The 20,362-nt window shown below is 37.6% G+C and overlaps 1 protein-coding gene across 1 annotated transcript in view; it reads right to left on the bottom strand.

Annotated features, from left to right (window-relative positions):
- COL25A1 (collagen type XXV alpha 1 chain) overlaps window positions 1-20,362 on the bottom strand; it is a 365,971-nt gene that overhangs the window by 53,360 nt on the left and 292,249 nt on the right. The window contains exons 15-19 of the mRNA XM_080374081.1: window positions 10,112-10,165; window positions 8,539-8,565; window positions 6,138-6,182; window positions 1,194-1,226; window positions 1,000-1,035 (exon numbers count right to left, since the gene is read on the bottom strand). Coding sequence (XP_080230207.1) covers window positions 1,000-1,035; window positions 1,194-1,226; window positions 6,138-6,182; window positions 8,539-8,565; window positions 10,112-10,165 — 195 coding nt within the window. The remainder of the gene's footprint in view (window positions 1-999; window positions 1,036-1,193; window positions 1,227-6,137; window positions 6,183-8,538; window positions 8,566-10,111; window positions 10,166-20,362) is intronic.

Below are 20,362 nucleotides of genomic sequence, written 5' to 3'. Positions count from 1 at the left end.
GTATTTGTATGTGTTTGGGGTTTTGCTTAGTCACCAAAAGACCTAGAGTATTAGAAAATGGTTGTACTGCCATTCACTATATAAAATTTTAGTTCTTGGCTGCCTGGCTGGAATACCTGCTAGCTCAACTGGCAGCTGGACTCCGCTCCACTCTGGCAGTAGTGGGTAGTTTTCAATGTTGTAAGAGGAAAGAATGGTGCCGAAAGCTCTCGCGGGAAACCAAGTACTGCAAAGCAAAGATCTGTTTCTCTCATTGTCTCTTCTCTTTGCCCTTTCATCAGCTCTCCCCAGCAGGACCTGCCTCCTCCTCATGAAAGGCAGCTGAAGGCACAGCATTCACTGTGTCTGATGTACTGTGGATTCAAAGAGGAAATTCCCCAACTTCAGAGGGCCTTGTACAGCATAGAGTCATTACAGCTCCTGCTGAACTTTTACTTGCAATAGCAGCCTCAGCTACGCAGAACCCAGGGGAATTTCTTCCCCTGCAAGGAAGAACAGAGCGGCATTACCTGGTATATGTTGTTCCAAACGTACCGTGTACCTCTGACAGTTTGATTCCCCTTACAGATATACGTGAAAGGGATTCTAGTCAGTATTTATTTCCTTCCTAATGAGATGTAATATTGTACTATAGTCTGAATATTAATATTCAGTCAAACATGCAGGGTTAACTTGTGAACACTCAAGGAGCAGAGCTGTTCTTTGTTAGTCTCAGCAGCTGATATTAGGTAAGCTTTCAAGGCAAGAAGTGTGCTGTGGCTAGAAGGGTGGGTGAGTTACTCTGATACTGCTTTTCATGTTAATTACTATCATCATTCCTGTGCTTTTTTAAAATACAAAATGATCATACACCAAATGCGTACAGGGCTTGGGCTGTTAAATTGTACTGTCTTGGGTTCATCCTAATATGGGTAAGTGCCACTGGTAATATCTGTGTAACATCATTTATAACAAATCCAACAGAGAAGAAAAGGAAAACTGAACATTTCCAACTAATACCTTTTGTCCAGGCCGCCCAGATTCACCAGGTTCACCCTAAAAAAAAAAAAAAAAGAGATGAAAGACATGAGATATGTCAAAATGTATTAAAAATAGAGCTGGGGAAAACCATAACATTAATGGTATCTAAAATGTCTGTGACACCACAAAGTAACAAACCAACCATCCCTCTTCTCCCTGTACAACTAAATTACCTTAATTCCTGCAGCAGAAGAACCAGGGTCACCCTGATACAAAATCCACAAGAAATAATCACACTTATTACATATACAGTTTTTCAGGAAACAGATATAACAAAACATTCAAGAGTATAGCAAGATTACATAGCAAAATAACTACATACATAGCAAGACTACCTGTTCTCTGTACTGCTACATAGGAATTTAGCCAATAAATCAGTGTGATTCAGAAAATTGTTTTCAAGAACAGCAGAGAGTTTTAGTTTCACTCATCCAAACCACATAATAGTTAACCTCAAATTTCACAACTAATAATGTAGATGTAATAATTGCAGATTTTGTATAAGTGTACTTCTATAAAACCAGAAGATGGGACATAATTTGACATCTCTAAATTGCTGATACACATTAAAAATAATTTACTGCCATTTACAAAGAATATAGCAATCTTTGCAACCTAATTCTACAGATGGCAAGTGTCGGGTCTCAACTGACAAAGCTTTTTGTGCTAATGAAAGTTTACCTTGAAAAAACACGCCAGTGACCTTTGTCTTTATCCCCATCAGGACAGGTCACAGTTCTATTTCCACAGCTCTTCAGCATATTTTAACTGATAATTTAATGCAGTTAAGTACTATACTTTACAGGATGAGAGAGCTATAATAATTTATGTATTCAGGAAAGGTCTTTGTTCTGAGGAGGCATCTAGCATTCAGAAAGATATTTCTGTGTTTTGCTGGGTTGACTGGATTTGGTAAGCAGTGATACGCACAAGGGCAGAGGATCAGTGAGTGACCTGGCCAAGGAAGCTTTTAGCTCCCAGTTTTGTACAATTGTCGCAGGATCCTTAAAATTCTTGTATACTCACTTTGCTGCACTTTTTTTCCCTAAATGACACACCAAAAAAATTTGAAAAAAACTAAATTAATGAAAGTTTGCCAGTTGCTGCTGAAGATGGCTAGAGTGCTTATATTTGATGAACTGTCTCATTATTTGTTATTCAAAATAAATTTGGATTGTTCATTGAAAGTTACAGTTTACTACACAGTAGCAACTTCAAGCTTACCAAAGCCTGCTAGTGATTTACATAGGTAGCACAGAAGCCAGTACTGTAATCCACTTTGAAGATCTATAAGCAGAGTATAAATGCTTAATATTCTTTGTGTTAAAATATAAATAAGGGACACCCATTCCTGATGATTCAGTAAAACTGCAGGAAGTGTCCTGTGAATGCCATTTTTAAAGTTGGTTTGGGATCTTTTTGTTATTTGTCTGATAAAATTAAATGCTACCAGATAACGTGCTCCCCGCTCCTTGAAGAATAGGAATAGATTTTCTTTACACAGTTACTGCAGCTTGCTCTTGTGTGAAGAAAACACAAAAAGTGATATTATGACAGCTTGATTAATGTCTGGAAACCTGAGCTGCCTCATTTTGATAGGCATGCATGAGTGATACTGCTGATATCCCTTACAAGTGTGTACAACTAAATGCAAAGCCTCAAGGATTTTTCGTAGCTATAAAGTGGAAAAACAACTGGTAAGAGACATTTACCATTTAAACATTTTAAGGGGTAATGATGGATACAGGGAAGATAGGACACAAAGTATTTATAATCCACTTTCAGCAAAAATTGAAATTAATATGGGATTAAAGAAAAAAATATGGTACGGCATGTTCTCAGTTCTCTGATGAGTCAGACAGTTTGCAAATGAAGAAACTTTAGCACGGGAACATGCACACAGAAGGAAGATACTTGGTATTTTCTAAGGACCAAGACTGCAGTGGAAGAGCGGAAGGAAGAACTCAAGTCTGGCATTGAGACTGTCTTCAAAGTAGAACAATTTAACAAAACCAGTTTATTTCTTAAGTCACAGGCCAAGAAGTAGGCACCTAGCTCCATATTTCTGAGAGCCACTAGGTACAGCAGTTCGGAAAACAAAGCTACTTTAATCGCACAAACAAGAACTCTTTCCTAAACCTAGTCTGAAACTGTTGTCATTTGATCTCTCTCTGACCACATAAATTAAAATTTAGTATTTTTCTCACAGAAACATTATTTAAGCTTTTAGATAAATGCTTTTAAGTTTTGGGAGCTATGAATTACATCTTTTAAGCATATGTGCAGCATTATGATCTAGTGCAATTGTCTCTGCATTTATTGACATAAAATTAATGGCTTGTTTACTGAGCAGGAAGGGTTTGTACATGGATGTGGTTGAACACCTGAGAACTGTATGGACACTAGTCTTGCCTCTGAATACATCCCACAGCTCTCTTAAAAACAGCCTTTAAAAACTGAGCCTTAATAAGTCTAACACTCCTCACCACAAGTGTTCAGCTGGAAAAAAACTAGTGAAGTTTCATAATGTAACACATGCCCCAGACTTTTCAGATTTACCCAAATACAAGGCACAGGTTGTGTAGTAGGGAAGAACTATAACAGAAGAGATTTATATATAAGCTTAGTGCATCAATAAGGCTGGTTGTGAAATTTGTTGAAACTTGCTTTCATCTGCTTCTTTTAAGAAAGCAAACATAGTTTGTTATGTTAATTTCCCACCCAATACAAAGCACCCAGTGGAAAATACAGAAGGAATGCTATTGAGCTACTTTGAAACCCTGCATTATAGCAGGGTTTATAGTCAAGGTCAGTTTAACTGCCACCTCAAGATGATCATGACACCAGTAGAGCAAGTGAAGACACAATACAGAAAAAAATACGAATAAGAAAATACAGAAAAAAGTCAAGGCTACTTTGTGAACATGTTCGTTGAATGTGGCTGTAACAATCATTCTGATTTCCTCTAAACACATATGATTGGCTATTGCTGGAATCCGAATTTTTGCTGGAATTATATATACATAATGATCATACAGCAAAAATTTCCTGCCTACACTGAAAAGCAGGAAATAATACAATCCTTGTTAACAGTACAAAAGTAATGTAATGACATCAAGTTTAATTCTTACTTCTAAATTGTCAAAATCCACATTCCTAAGCTCCTTATGAAGTGCTTTTTGCACAGCTATGTATCAGAAGCTTTAAGATGCAGCTCTCCTATAAGATCTGGATCTTTTTTTCTGGATGGCAGATTGTCTTACAGGTAGAGAAAATGGAGGAAAAATAATGAAAGTCAACTAAGTCACAGTGCTGCTGACTGTTGTAAAAATTCATGTAGTGGATTCTAGCTTGCTATGGTTAAAGCAATCCACTTCGCACAAACAGCGTATATTCCCATGTCACCATGCCACCTCTGAAATTTATATGAAACCTGGAAGAGATGGGAGACTTCTGTGTTATGAAGTTCAACAAATTATTGAAGTTTCTCCAGATACAGCAATATAAGCAGTCTCCTGATGACCTATACTTTCCACAAGTTGATCCCAACTAGACTGCCAAACTGTTGAAAGCTCACACAGAAATACTTAAAACATTATACTTGGGGAGGAAGGATTTCCCACTAAAAGAAGGAGAGAAGTTTTTCTTTCCTTAAACAATCCCAAACAGAGAGACGTGTGCCCTGCGGACCACAGTGCCACAGTGCAGTACAGGCATTCTAGTGGATACAACCTCACTCTCACAGTTGATAAACTAGAAAACCAACACATGAAGCTGCACTAGGCTTCCCTGAGAGATTATAAACTTCCCATTTACTTGTTGCAGGACTACGTATCTGAGCAACAATCTCATACTTGCTAAGAGACTATATTCCTGAATCACATAAAAGTGGATCAAGATGATGTTATTGGCATACATTGTGTAAGTAACTAAATAAAGTTCTTAAGACTTTCATCTGGGTTAATAAGCATGGTTGCAGATGAAGTATTATTTAAATGAACTTTGGGAATCAAATAACTTCACTATTCTTCAATCTACTCTCTTTTTAATTGCTGATTTTACAATATGCCCCATAAAATCCTTGTGTTCTTGAAAGCATAGCTTTACTGTATCCAGATTACAGGACCTGAGGGATTTGCATGCATACCTTACCAGCTTGATAAATCCGCCATAAATTTCTCCTTGCACTAAACTGATGTGAGTTGGTTAAGCAATTACACATATAGCGATACATGAAGAAATTTTTATGCTTCTGTCCAAGTTTTGCCACTAAGATGAATGTTTTTAGAAGCATATGAGTTCCGAAGTGATAGCTAGAAGAGACTGACCCTTCTTCCCATGCAACACAGGCTTTGCTCTGACTGCTAAAGACTATAACTTGTGCAAGTAAAGCACATTTAATAACTCAAGTTCAATTTTTGTGGGTTTTTTTTTTTTTTCCCCACAGTGATACAGTATGGGTCTCACATAAAATAAATCAAAACTAAGTAAAATAAAATTTTGACAATGTCTACCTTTTAGTGACTTCTACGACGTGTTGGTCTTCTGCAACAATGAACTAGCAAAGTATTAAGTGGGGTTATGCCTGATGTCATCTGGCAAGAAGGTTTAAAATTTATTTGTATCTTCAACTCTAAATTGTCCAGCTGGCAATTTGGAGTGAAGTTACCCATCATGATACCACATTTTTTTGTCCCATATTGATTTGGTCCCTTCCTTTGAGGGGAGCACAGAAGGGAAAACGTAAAAGGATATATCAGAAATGGCTATAACTCAGCAGACCTAGTTCCAGAGGTCTGGCAATTTGTGACCAAAGTTTTCCTACAATGCAAATTCCAGCAAAGAGCAGTGCTAATTAGAGAGATGCTGATGTATCCTGTGCTAAAGCTGCTAATGTATAAAGTCAGGAACTTTATGTGTAATTGGACAGAACAATGATATTTTTTCTGCTATTCATAAAAATGAACTCAGTCAAATCATTCAACATCTTTACACACACACACACACATTTTAAAATGCATTTTTCTTTTGATGGAATATTACTCTTTTACCTTAACTAGTTATACTGCAAGCATGCTTAAAGCACACATTTTTTTCTCCACTGTTAAATAGTGTACCTTTTCTCCTGTGTCACCCTTTGGTCCGTTTTCTCCAGCATCACCCTATGATTAAAATACGTATTATATTTTAATGATTTTATGTAAGCGCACAGCATGCGGAGAAGAGTCCACATTACAACATGACTGGCAAGCTCAATCTCTCTATTACGTGGTCAGGAAGCACGGTTTATATAGCTGCTATGTCTTACACAGTCTTCACTATAAATGTAATCCCTTTCACAGGTCCTCAAAACCCCCCACAAACTATCAAATAACTACCTGTTGGTATAGTCTACAGACTTCCCCAGTTCGCTGTGGTTTAGCAATGAAGGAATGATTTCATGGTGATTCAGCATTTTAGATTACCAGTATGTTTTTTTTCCAACACAGAGGGAGATATTCACCTAAATGCATCTAATCAAATTCTGGTGACTCACAATTCCAATACCTTTTATTAGGATTCTCGAATAATTTATGGCATATACTTTCTGAGTCTGAAGTCTGTCATGATTGATACACAAACTAGAAAGCTTCACTGAATGCCATTCCTCCAAGAAGCCACCAAAATGATTGTTATCTCTACATAAATTCTATGCCTTGTTTACTGTTAAAAGAAGTGATGTTCAGAAAAGAATTTTTCACGGCTGGGAAGACATTTTCTACTTTAAAAACAATTTTGAAAAATAAACATTTCAAAAGATTTGTCTATTGAAAAATGCAATTTCCATTTATAGTTATGTAGCCACACAATAAGCCCAGACTGCACCAAAAAGTCTTTGTTCTATATAAGACCATAGGCCAGAATTTTCTGTGGGATTTGAGGTTCAAGTAAAGGGTGAAGAATATTTAAAATGCCAAAAAATTGATAAATGTTGTCTAAGTAGGATAGAATAAATTCTACCAGGTCTTTGTCAGATAACCAATAGTACTATTCCAATAACAATATTTATTCAGTATCTGCCATATTGCTCTGAAAACCTTGATGTAAAATTCCATTCAGAATACTTATAACAGAGACCATTTTGTATGTCACAGTGACTGTCACAATGGGAACTAGCTGACAATCTAACAGCACGTTAATTAAGGGCTTGATGAAACATGGAAACACAAAATAGCAACTGTTAGGAATGTTGTTAGTTCATTTGACACAATAAAGCATATTGAGGGCATTTATAATTACATTTTTTAGGAAAAGTCAAAGGATAATCATGGAAAAATATCACTATGTTAAGTAACAGAAATTCAGTATATATTAACTTTTGTAGTTATTTGTTTTGTGTATGAAAACAAACAAAGGATTACTGAAGTTCTTCAACAAATGTAATTTTAACCAAAGCAATGATTTCATGAAAAGAGAATCCCAGTTACATACCTCTACATGTGGGGTATACACTTTCAAGATTCCCCTGGATTATTTTTATGATGTGTCTTTCAAAATGTGAAATGAATTGCCTTTGCAAAACATGCTTCCAGCTGCTATTACACAGACTTACAAAGATCTGGAAGTGAAATTCAATTGCAGCTGCAAAGACATGGGTAAACATTTCTCAAGAGAAAATTGCACCTAAATACAACAAACTTATTTTTTAAAAACATGTCTCAGTGTACTCGTAGAAGATGAGGCTGTGTACAAATTCCTACTCAAAATTGGGCTTACATAATTTCTCAAGCTGCCCTCGTACAGATGCAGAAGCTTGACTCTCACTCAGTGTGTACTCTCATGTGGGTGCCCCTACTGCCCATTCTCGCTGGAGGAGCAGAATTACACCCACTTTTGCAGTGTGGAGCTTGTTCCGCCCCCTCATCTTGCCTTCACATGACTGGATGTCAGAGGAGTAACTCCTTGCTAACTCACTGCAAGTCAGAGCACCGTTAGTGTACCATTTGTGCTGCTGGTACCTCTCCATGCATTCTATAGCCTAACAGCTTCACTTGCTCTTATTTAATCTGATCAAAGCAAGAAGGGAGGAATCCCCTTTTAGTATGCAGAGAACTGGTTACCCATATTATCATTTAGAGTCTCTGTAGTTATTGCTTTGTTACCGAATTGTTTTACTCTGCACAGTTGACAGAACATCGAAACCAAATTATGAGAAATGTGTGGATCTCATTTATCCAGGCGGACTCATCTTTTTCTGAGACTAATCATGGTTAGGATTAGTTGCACAGTTGCTCAGCTGTGCAGTCCTTAACACATGACCACTGACTGCTTTCTGTGACTAATCCCACTGCAGTAATCGCGGATCAGTAACTTCCATTAGTAGGTATTATTTGAAACTCGTAAAGGCTGCACAATGCTGCTCAAGGTCTAGGTATTAGCTGTGTTTATTTCTTTTTAAACTCTGAATCAGTGCACTGGCAATTCTCCAAGCGGCTCTCCAAAACACAACCACCACAAAGGAAATGAAACATGTCTCACCTTTTCTCCTCTTTCTCCAGGGTCACCCTGATGAAAATAATTGGAGCAAAGTTGTAAGTTACTACCACAAGCAAAAATCAAAATGTTAGTAATACTGTCATTAGTATGTCAATTACTAACAATTAGTCACTACTGTGACATTGTCTTAGATGATAAAATCCAACAAGAAAATCTTCAATAAACAATAAAATATGTAAATTTAATAGAACTCAGCAGGCAATATATCTTCAACATAATTTTTAAAGCTTGATGATTTTCATGTAAAGACTTTTTTTCCCCATTTTGCCCCAGAATAAACCCTGACAAACAGACATATATCTTTGTGAAGCAGCCTGCCAGGACCTATGTGACTCCTACATTTGGTTCTTCTTATTTGAGGAACAAACAAAAGAAAAATCCAAAAGCCAAATGTGAGGGAAAAGACTTATGATTCTGTTAACAGCTTAGAAGGCTCCTTGGGAGAGACAAAATGCCTGAAGTGTCTTGAACTAATTCATGATTTATTCAAAGTGCAGAGCCTTCAGTGCTCCGTACATTGCCTGTAACAAAAAGATGGCTTATAGACACTTTTCAAAATTATAATTTGCTTGAGAAACTGGCTCAATGGCAAATGCACTTTTGGACACCAGCCTGACCCTGACAACTCAACTCTGCATTTCTGGCTCAGAACTGCACCCTGGCTCATCTTTGCCCCTTGTGATGGCTGGCAGTCGCTAGGCAACTCAAAGACTACAGCTGTGAATATGAATTAAGGATCAACTGCCATAATTTGGCTTCTTCTGTATACAAAGTAAGAAAAGGTCATGTTCCCAAATGGTTTGTTTTCATTCCTGATGGACAAGCAGCCAGTCAGTAAATGTAAAGACCCTGCCCTGCATGTCTGTCAGCAGTAGCATGATGCACAGAATCAGCTGAGGAGCACATGTGCACCAAAGATGCACGCTCACAGCTGATGGGATTAGAATTTAGTATTACCCGTTCCAAGAGGCCCACAGATCCCATCATGTCAGACATGTTGAGCTTTCTTTTAAATGAAGTTATCATAAACTTTATGTTGTTTCACTTGTTCAATATTAAAACAGCTGAACAAATTATTTAACAATCAAGTGTAAAGAGACATTCATATTTAACAAATACAGGCTGAGACATGCTTCTAATGAGGCTTGTTGCTAACTTCTGTAATAGCAGGATCAGCCCTCAAGACTTAATCCTGACATTTGTCAAGGAATTGACCACAGTAGTTCTTGAAAAGAAGCCTGAAACACATTGTAAAGAGCATAAACAAAGCCTTTCTAAAGAGCTTCCCAAATTTCCAAACATTTGCAGGCATATTACATTCACATGGCAGTAGATGCATATGTGTCAGTGCCACTGGCTGGAATTATACATGCATAGCAGAAGAATATGCTTCTTTATGGTGAAATGTGTAAAGCCTCTTACAGCACTGATCACTGGAGGGAGCAGATTATTAAAAGCCAGTCAGAATATAAACCCAATTTGGAAAGCATGACTGTTATCTATACATGCACTCACGTACTGTGTGCTTCTGGTTTTAACCATTTTCAATACCAACCTTAAGCCCTGCTGCTCCCTTCTCTCCTGCTATGCCAGGCAAACCAGGCTCACCCTAAAGGCAAAGAAAACACAAGCTGGGGTTAAGAAAGACATGATGAAGTATAATAACAGCATTTCCCCTGCTGTCTCTTATTGGGTAAGTAATGATAAAATTAAAAAAAGACACTGTAAATACTCCACGGTTGGGCACAAAAATGCTTTATTTCATCAGTTAGGGTGGCTTAACTCTAATTAACTCCTGTATAGATAAGAAATATTTTTTACTGAAGGTGGTAGAAATACACAGATGCCAAACTAAAAAAACAGAACTGTGACTTCTGATTCTGAAAAGCTAGCCAATTAACCTTAAGAGGATAGCCTTCCCAGTAAGACTGCCAATGCTTTCTTCTTCTCTGCAACTCAGACATACTAAAAGAAATGTTTCTCTTAAATGTTTCTGACATTTATGCTTCTGGTTTCATACAGAAAGCAGATAATGAAGAAAAACGAGAAGGTCCCATTCCAGAAATGGAAGAGTTTAGAACAGACAGCTTTTTAATTTTTCAAATATACCTTACTTGTCCTTTTCACACTCCTACCAGTGGCTGAAAAGTAGATTTAAAAGATTTTAAAATTTTCACCATTACATCAATGTTCCAAATTTGGGGTATGTTTAAAGTATAGTATGTATATTCTTCCACAGCTCAAGGAGTCATAAATAATTTTCATCAGTCAATCAACAAATAACAATTACTTATAAATACCCTTTTTCACCCCAAATGTAAAAACAAAACCAAAAAATAAAAGAAAAAAACCCAAAACAAACCATTAAAGACATTTCCTAGTGTTTATTTCCCAGATTTATGGAAAAAACCCCACAGATATTCTTTATTTTAAAATGATAAAGCAATGGTTAGACTTTTTTGTAAAACAGCTAGGGGTGTTTGCTAATTAGGTAAAACCTTCTGCAGAAGTATGTCTCAGTTTCACAAGAAATACCCATCTTCTTTGGTAATCCTCATGTATACAACTGCATGGTACTTCTAGGGTGGCAAAGCACATTAAAATAACACCCAAAAAAAGATTTCAAAAAGCCTGCAAGTAGGTTCTTCTGTAAGCCCTTTGCGATATAAATGTATAGAAATGTGTAGAAGTTAAATAAATAGCTAATATAGTAATCAAATCAGAAACAGTAATTCATATCAGAAACTCAGTGGACAACTTTTTTTATACAGTGTTCAAACTTAGCAAACATGAAGAACCAACCCTCTACTCAAAAGTTACAGAGGAGTTAAGATAAAGGCTTGTTGCAAATGCAACAGCATGTATCTTCCAATCTTGCATAAAAGTCTTCCATGAAGAAAGGACTTTTCCTTACTTCCACAGTCATATTTTAATCATAGATACATAAACTCTGATTGTCCATGAAAGTAGGTTCCATTCTATTTCTAAATTAGGTAACAGGATCAGCAATTACATCTTGATTTCATTAAGAGCTGGGCTATTTCAAAATATAAAACAAAACCATCGAAGTTCTAGTGAAACACTAGTGAGGTATTTTCCAAGCCAGAGAAAAAGTGTCAGGTACCATTAATGTCACAGGGAATTAAATAGCCATTTGAGTCAGCCCTTTTTTCAAGGCTCCTTTGTACTACCGTAGTTCTAAGGCTGATACAGTACCACAGGCATTTGATACACGAGTGGTCAGGATTTGAAGCTGTTGGGAGATTAGGCGTAAGTGTCCTAAAGGATTGACCCAAAAGGCACTTGAAGAAAACTGCCAGTTGACAAAATGAAGCAGGAGGGACCAATGAATATGCACTTGTTTCTCCTCATCCCCACACTCCAAACAAATTTGTTTCTGTCCCCTTCATTTTAAAACAGCTGCTGTCAGCTGACACTTTCAGGGATTTAAATCTCTAAGCAGAGGGTTGAGGTCCCAAGCCTGCACTTTCCTCCCAGGTTTACACATCAGTGCCGAGTGCAGACAGCTACTACTGTGATAAAAAGGAGACTGCAAAAATGGGACAAAAGAATTATCTTATTTTCTTCGGAAAAAAAATGAAAACCTCAGGCTGTCACCTAGTCAGAGTTAATCCCTATTCATACCAACAGTCTCATTTCTGACCTATATGCAACCTTCCTATGGCCAACACTACACTTCTGGCACTGAAAGTACTAGGCATTAGCATAGCAGAAATTAGATCAGAAATTAGAGGGCAAACCTAGGACAGCACAGAAATGACCCTGTAGCTTTATGCTTTTGAAGTGGATTATCCCTCTGTTTCTAAAGGCCAGAAGAACAGGGGCTAAAATAATTTCCTGTCATATCTGCAATAGTTCTTTCTCTATTTTGGAACCCTGTTTTCTTGTCCATACAAGGAATCAGGGAGTAGTAAGATGAAATAAAAATGTACAGCACATAAGCTACTCTATATCCTACCCCTGGTGAACATTCTCAGTGCACAGCAAAACAAGCCTTGTGCCAGGGAGCCTCTCTTTTTCACACTGCATGCCTTGTAGGCATGGCAGTCTGGCTTTAACCGGCATATATTTTAACAATTCCATTAAAGCCCAACGTTAAAAACCACCCACCCAACCAACAACAACAAAAAGAACTACAAAAACCCCAACACCCCTGGTTTCCCCTCCAGCCAACCCCCAAAAAGAATAAAGCATTGACAGACCTCCCACCAGTTAGGAAATTCCAAAAGCAGACATGAAGGAAACCAGCAGCAAAAACTAACATTTTGAAGGCGAGTAGATTGGCAGCTCTTCCCCTTGTTGTACACTGAAGTACTGTGTCATTTTAGAAATATTAGTCCCAAAAGATGATTTTGATTCTTGGCATGAAAATAATTTAAAATACTCCTCTTAGGACATACAGATAATTACTTTCTGTCCATTTAGTTACTTTTATTTATTTATTTATTAATCAAAGCATATCTTAAAACTGCATACAGCTCAAAATGCTGTAGGAGTATGCTTCAGCCTCACAGGTTAGTGTTTGGAGTTGAACCAGAAGTATAGCTGCCCTTTAAAAGGCTGAAGACACACTGCTGTTCAAGGAGTGATGCTTGCAAGGGAAAACTAGACATTCAACAATGTCATCTGATGCACTAATTTCAATCAAACTGCTTTTCAACTTGGTAAAATGGGAGAAGCTATAAAACTAGATCCTTAATCTCACGTGTTTTTTACATTCACCAGGCCATGGGTAATGTCTTTCCTGACTCACATTGCAGCCTTGCTTTAATAGCACTAACAACAAAGGTGTTAGGCTGCAGGAGCGATGGTCTTCTGCACATCATCTAGCTTTCAGATCGAGACTTTTTTTTTTTCACAGCATCACAGAATGGTTGAGGTTGGAAGGCACCTCTGGAGATCATTGGGTCCAACTCTCCCTACTCAAGCAGGGTCACCTAGAGTTGCACGTCCAGATGGCTTTTATCTTCAAAGATGGGAACTCTACATCCTCCCTGGGCAACCTGTGCCAGTGCTCAGTCACCCTTACGGTAAAAAAATGTGTTTCCTGCTATTCAGAGGGAAGCCACTGTGTTTCAGTTTGTGCCCACTGCCTCTGGTCCTGCCACGGGGCACTGCTGAAAAGTGCTTGGCCCATCCTCCTTGCACCTTCCCCTCAGGTGTTTGATCGCATTGATGAGACTCCCCCTGAGCCTTCTCTTCTCTAGACTGAACAGCTTCAGCTCTCTCAGCCTTTCCTCATAGGAGAGATGCTCCAGTTCCTTACTCATCCTAGAGGCCCTTTGTTGGACTCTCTCCAGTATGTCCATATCTTTCTTGTACTTAGAAGCTCACAACTGGACCCAGTGCTCCAAGAGTGGCCTCACCAGTGGTTTTTCTTTTCCATATGAAGAGTAACTTTGTCTACACTGCATCTGATTTTAGGTCATAACTTGCCTTTCTGCAATCATGAAATCCTGAGAAATCATTCAGGGACAAAGAGACTGGAATCACAAAACCCAAACATATTCTAAAACCTTCTAGTGCCTACATAAAACACAACCCACTTTCCCAATTAAAATTATAATGAGGGCCACACTACACCCTCACACAAGAAGAAGATGCAAGGCACAGAGAAATTGTGTGAAGCCACCCTCAGAGCATCCCCTTGAAACTCTTCGCTGAAAGGGATGGACTGCAGAGAAGATGCTGTGGGGAGATGTGAAAGGTCTCAGTACTCTGTTTAAAGGAATTGTCACTAGCCCTTTCTGCTCTTCTCAGCAAGACCACACAACAGAAGCTGTGCTGTGCAATGAAAATCATGTGGGACAACCATAATATACCATAACAAAAATAAATTATCCCTACTGGCACTGAGATGGGCTATGATTTCTACACACTGGCTCAGCAATGTGGAGTTTAACTGAACTATGGTTGACAAAGAAATAGTCTAGTAGGATGCTGTGGTACCAGCACCATCTTATCTGAATATACTGTCTACCAAGATATTGCTGCATTTGTAAAAGCAGTAACAAAACTACCAGATGTACAAATGTCCTGCCCAAAACTGATAAACCCACACACTGCATCAGGAATACTTTAGGTTGCTTTTAGCTTCTGTTTCATATAAAATTGTTTTTCTCTTGCCTTTGAATAACTGCACCATCCCCCAAAAAGGACTGTTTTCATGACATGACTCACTACACAAATAGACTGTAAAATGTTAGAAAATGTTAGAAAACTCCTTTTCCCCAAATTTCTTGTAAAACCTATGTAGTACTAGAAGGTAATTCTCTAGCCTCTTGTTTATGCAGAAAAAGACAGTGCCACTAGAAGACTTATAAGCACTTAAGTCCCCAGTTATTCACCACCAGTATCCAAATTTATTCAGATCCAGTTTGCTGAATACACAAATAGTCTCAGAATGGAGGAAATAAAATTTTCCAGCAAATGTGCTATTGTTCTTTCACTGACCCAAAATCAAGCAGCTTAACTCAGCAGGATTGTAAATGTTCCAGTAATTTATTTGATGACCACTTAGACAGAAGAATGCTGTAGACTCGGTGGGATTTTTTTTTTTTTTTTTGCTGTTGTTTATATGCTGTAGAGAAATTTCAGGGAACCCATCAGTGGAACGGTGATGGTGCATTTTCTAACAGATATGTTGTGATGTGGTGTTTGCTGTCAATAACAGGAAGTCTTTAACATATTACAGGAGCTAACCTGTGGATGGAGGACTGCCATTAACACCAAATAAGTCCCACATGTTAACCCCAAAGGCCCTGATGGGAGGACAGGCACTTTGGTTCCTCAAAAGTAGCAACACTCTAAGAAACTAAGTTACTGTCACTGCTGTGACGAATTAGAAAGAAGACTGTTCCATCAGTAAACTGCAGTGTCAAGGCATGACTGAATAAGTTATGCAGAAGATCACCATTAGCTATTCAAAACCTGATAATTTCCAGAACTGGCTTCAACAAAATGCTCTGAGACTTATAAATATATGGATTTTCTTTCCAATTAATATTAATTACCAGAGCAAATGAAATGCTAACATGCCAAGAATACACCAAAACCAAGCATTCAATTCAGGAGTTTCAGACAGTTCAAAGAATAACCAGAAGGATGCTCCTTTGAAGAGCACATGAGAACTCCTTGGTTTGTGACCTGGCACTCTTGAGCCTATATTTATTGTATAACTGTATTAACATTGACAGACTGTCTATGTCTTTCCTATATTTGGAATATAGGAAAGAACGTCTTTCAGCACTCTGCCCAATACATAGGTGTAGTAATTTCCTCAGATACTCCTGTGGCAGGGGCAGTCTTAATGCTTACACTGAAACGAATATAAATTTGATGAGCACTTAAATGTGTAAAGCAGTGCTTGGGCTCTGTCACTAATATGAGAAAAATCTGTCAATATGGACTCATAAAACCTACTTCAGAACAGGTCTGAAAATATTTCACCCACTTAGTCCATATGAAAGGAGTCAAGGCAGCTGAATGAATGCTTCTCCTTAACTGGAGTGCTTTGTGCCCTGGAGGCATATACCTTCATATCCAGAATTAATCAGCTAAAAATAACATGGCTGGAGGCCCCAGATTTTCTTTTTTGTAAGAGAAAAACAGTCTGGAGGCTGCTGTTCTGAAATAGGTTTGGTTTTGGTGAGATGTATAACTGCACCAGCTGGTTGATATCCACCTCACCCTAAAGAAGAAAAGCTGTCAGTATTGCTATATTTTTTAGTCACTAGAATGTAATCAATTTTAAGGATAAGGAAATACAAGAGGCCCCCAAACCTAATCCAGTCTAATTTTACTCTAAAATATATAAATGAGGATGGAAGGGAAAAAAGTGTTTTCTCAGACATTGTTACTATGATTTCCATTTTAACCCAGGGTTGAATTACTGCCTTTCAACTTGCTTTTCACCCCCCCCCCCCAAAAAAAAAAAAAAAGTAACTTAAAATTGTTTGTTTAAGGACTGGAAATCTCTCCTGGCCCACTCACCAGCTGAAATTAAGTGGAAAGACTCTTCAACAAGGCTCAGCTGGCCTGCAAAACTGTCTGAGAATTTCTGAAGTGCATTGAATGATGTTTCCTTCCTTTATGCTTCTCTACTTGAAGAAAATGTTAGTACACACTTGCCCTCCCTCATTTCTCTAAAGAAATGTGATAATAGTACTTTAAAAACTGTCCCCTACATAATACAGTAAACACTGATGGGGAAATACATGTAAATTAGAGTGATGAGAAGCATGAAGAAAGCAATAAGAAATGTGCACACCCAGACTCTATTGATAAGAAAGGAAATATTTCTTAGGTTTATCTAATTGCTATTGTCAAACTCTGAAATAATTTGAAATGAAGGAACTACCCTGACCACACATTCTGTTCTCAAGACACCATTGCAAAAAGACAAAACCACCCAGTACTATGTAAGAAAAAGCATTCCATGGAAGTATAGAGTGAGGAGTTTATGCACTCCAGACAAACCCTACTTAAAAAAAAAAAAGTTAGTTGCACAGACTCCAGAAACTAGGCTCCTTCGGGCCAAATGCAATCCGTACCTAGGGAATCTCCCTTTTTCTCCTTGTGCTGTCCTGCAGTCACCGGGAGTCCTTATCAAATCAGTACCACTAAACATATACCAGAATACGTATGCCATGCTTGCATAGTCAAACTTTCCAAGAACCCCTGGACATTTCAACATGATTAAAGTAGGGATCTGATATCCCTAGATCACTGCAACCTCATATCTCCATGCGCACATAATCCTTTCTCATACTGTTTGAGTATCTGAGGACCTCTTGCCACGGATCAAGAAAGGGAAGATTGTCTTCTGTGGCATCTTGCTAGGAAGCAACCTGCTACAGGTGGATTGTACAACAGTTTGCAAAGGAAAGGGAGCACTCAGAAAGACTCTCCGACCTATCTCAGAAGGCTTCTGTCCATCCCAGGGATGACACTCTCTCTAGCTGCAGGTATTATTAGGCATCTCCTTTCCAGTTACTGTTCTCAACAAGATAAGCAGTGTGGCTGTAGTTTCCCAAATGCAGGAACAAAGAAAGAATGTTAATGCCCGTGTAAGCTACCTGTAATGCTTCATTGGATTTGGCCTAAAAGAAAAAACGTGTGAAGTTTTTATGGCAATGATTTTGCTACTACTCTTGGAACAAGAAAAATCTACTAGTTAACAGTCCTGCAAAAACATGTGGGTCATGTAAAATTACACTTACTTTATTATCTAGAGATTGTCTAAGAGAAGTACTTCATATGTTAAGGGATTAGAAATTTGTTTTAAGTGCACTCAGAATTTATGATCTCATTCCCAGACCTATTGGTTGTCAATCGTCTCCCATAATCCACTATTTCAATTAAAGAAGAGGTGAAGGGAAAGGAAAAGGAAAATTACAGAGACACATATAAGATGGAGATGACCTAGCTCTGTATTATTCAACTTAAGGAGAGAGCACAGCTAATTCACTGCTGGCATTCATCAGCTGAAAGATATTTCATTGTCCAGATGAGGAAAGCATTCACACACACACTTAATTTTAAGCATGTGCTTAACACTCACTGCCTTTTAAGCTAAGAAAAAATATTAACTTGGAACTCAGGACACTGCACATGCTGCTGTTTGACAGAGTGAGCTCACTGATTAAAAGGCTAACAAGACAGTAAGGCTTTTGTAAAGCCTTTTAACTACATAACTTCTAAAAAGGGGATGACTTGCATCACACATTCAAGTCAAATTCCACTATTCTGCAAATCAACATGAATCTGTATGAGTAAAGCCAGGAGTCCTAGCAGCCAGTTCATAGTACAGCCCAACCCTTGAAATTATTACTCTGGTCTTTGTTCAACAATATCTTCTGTGTCACAGTGCACTGAGAATCTGTTTTTTCATAGAAATTGGAAGAATGGACCCTTTGGTAGCAAACTATTACCATGGGAGTCCTAGGCTGCACTATACTTTCTAACTTTTGATAAATACTTCATCAGTTTAACTTTATTTCTACCGCTGTTTCCAGGTAGCAGAATTTCTTATCTATTTATTGAGAGGTAGCAATACTCAACTTTCATCTGCTTAGTATTATATGAAAATAATGTATTTTCTGCACATAAGGAAGTGATTGCTAGTCAATATCAACCAACCATGAAAACAAACAAAAGAATGAGAACACATTTCATTTTTATCTGTAAGGTTTTTGTCCCGGTTATCTAGATTTTAGTTTAGATTTTTATCTATTTTTTTCTTAAAGGTCAAAAGTAAAACAGTCCAGCTATGCTAAAAATATGCTGACATCTTTATTAATGTGGCTATAATTTAAGAATGCTTTCAAAGTTTTAGGTGCCTTAAATATTGAAATAAATCAAATAAACATAAAACCATAAACTAAAAATGTTAGGAGGCATTTTAAAACCATAATTTAAAGTTGATAAACAACATCTGAAGATGTGTGTGCATTTTCCCTTAATCAAAGGCAACTGCATATTTCTTTCCTTCTTCATGACTGCAGGTAAGTTTATGTGGTCTCCTAAAAACAGACATACAGCAACTTTGCCAATACAGCTTAAAAATAATTCCACATCTCCCCAAACGACACTTTAATAATCAGAAAAGTTTTGCACATTTGACTAATTTCATCAACATCCAATTTTTGTGCTCATCTGAGTGAAGATTTCTGACTAGAGTTTATGTGATGATGCTATTAAAAATAAAGCTCTTGGATAAAAAGTGAATCATCAGTTCTATTCAATGTGGTTTGCAACCTCACACTGTCCAGTCTTCTTACATCTTGCTACACATCCAAAGAAAATTATGCTGCAAAGTGTGCCTTCACTGGCTTTTCACTCATACTTTGGTCACAAAAATTACTTGAATTATGTACAGCAACAGCATCTGTGTTGGCAAGTACCATTGTCTCCTATTCATTTTGCAATTGAATGCAACTATAAAATATGAAGGAAAAAATCTCAGGTCATAATGCAAATTTGTTTCATACATTTTATTATAACTTCTTGTGTGCTATATATAGCTAATTCTGAATATTTTTTCTTTTGTTGTTCCACAGGAGTGACAATAATCAATATTTTAAAAATAAGTTCCTAGCATTCTCACTATCATGAAAGCGAAATAATTGATTATTACATAATTTCTTGTAACCACTGTCAAAACACAGGTCTAATACTGTACGTTATGCTATAATAAACAATATATTCTTTTTGTTAAGAAAGAGGAATTAAAATTAAATTATTTGAAACATCTAAGTGCTTTTATTCCTAGGGCTGTTGGGGAGGGAAGCAGAAGGGTTGTATAATGTGATCCTTATACACTACCATCTGCTGCTGCTTAAACATAGTGAACAACCTATATCATACATTTCCCTTTTGGTATTCCCTGCAAGTGCTTTTGAAGTTCACTGGGAATGTTAGTGCTTGTGAGAACAACAGATGGATAGTACAGTTTACAGTCAGGGAGGCATATTATTTAAACTTCACCACCCAGATTTGCCAACAAACCTTAGCAATGCTGTGAAACAGCCCTGCTGCTTTACTGCGACCCCTCCTTATGGATGGCTGTTCTGAACTATGAGTTAACTTGGTGATGGCACTGAAAGATGACACTGACTTGCTTGAGTTAGCATTTCCTCCAAGTTGTGTTTAAGAATATTTTTGTTTATTCCTCTGCATTTTCGTCCCCAACTTCAATTTCAGATTATTCTCCACCTGTGTTTCCAGTTTCTGTTTATTCTCTATTTATAGGTTGCATTAACAGTGTATTGGCACTGTATAAATA

This window comes from Falco punctatus (genome assembly GCF_963210335.1).
Source record: "Falco punctatus genome assembly, chromosome: 1".
NCBI lineage: Eukaryota > Metazoa > Chordata > Aves > Falconiformes > Falconidae > Falco > Falco punctatus.
Note: the sequence above shows the minus strand (reverse complement) of the source record. Positions and strands in the feature narration are given on the sequence as shown.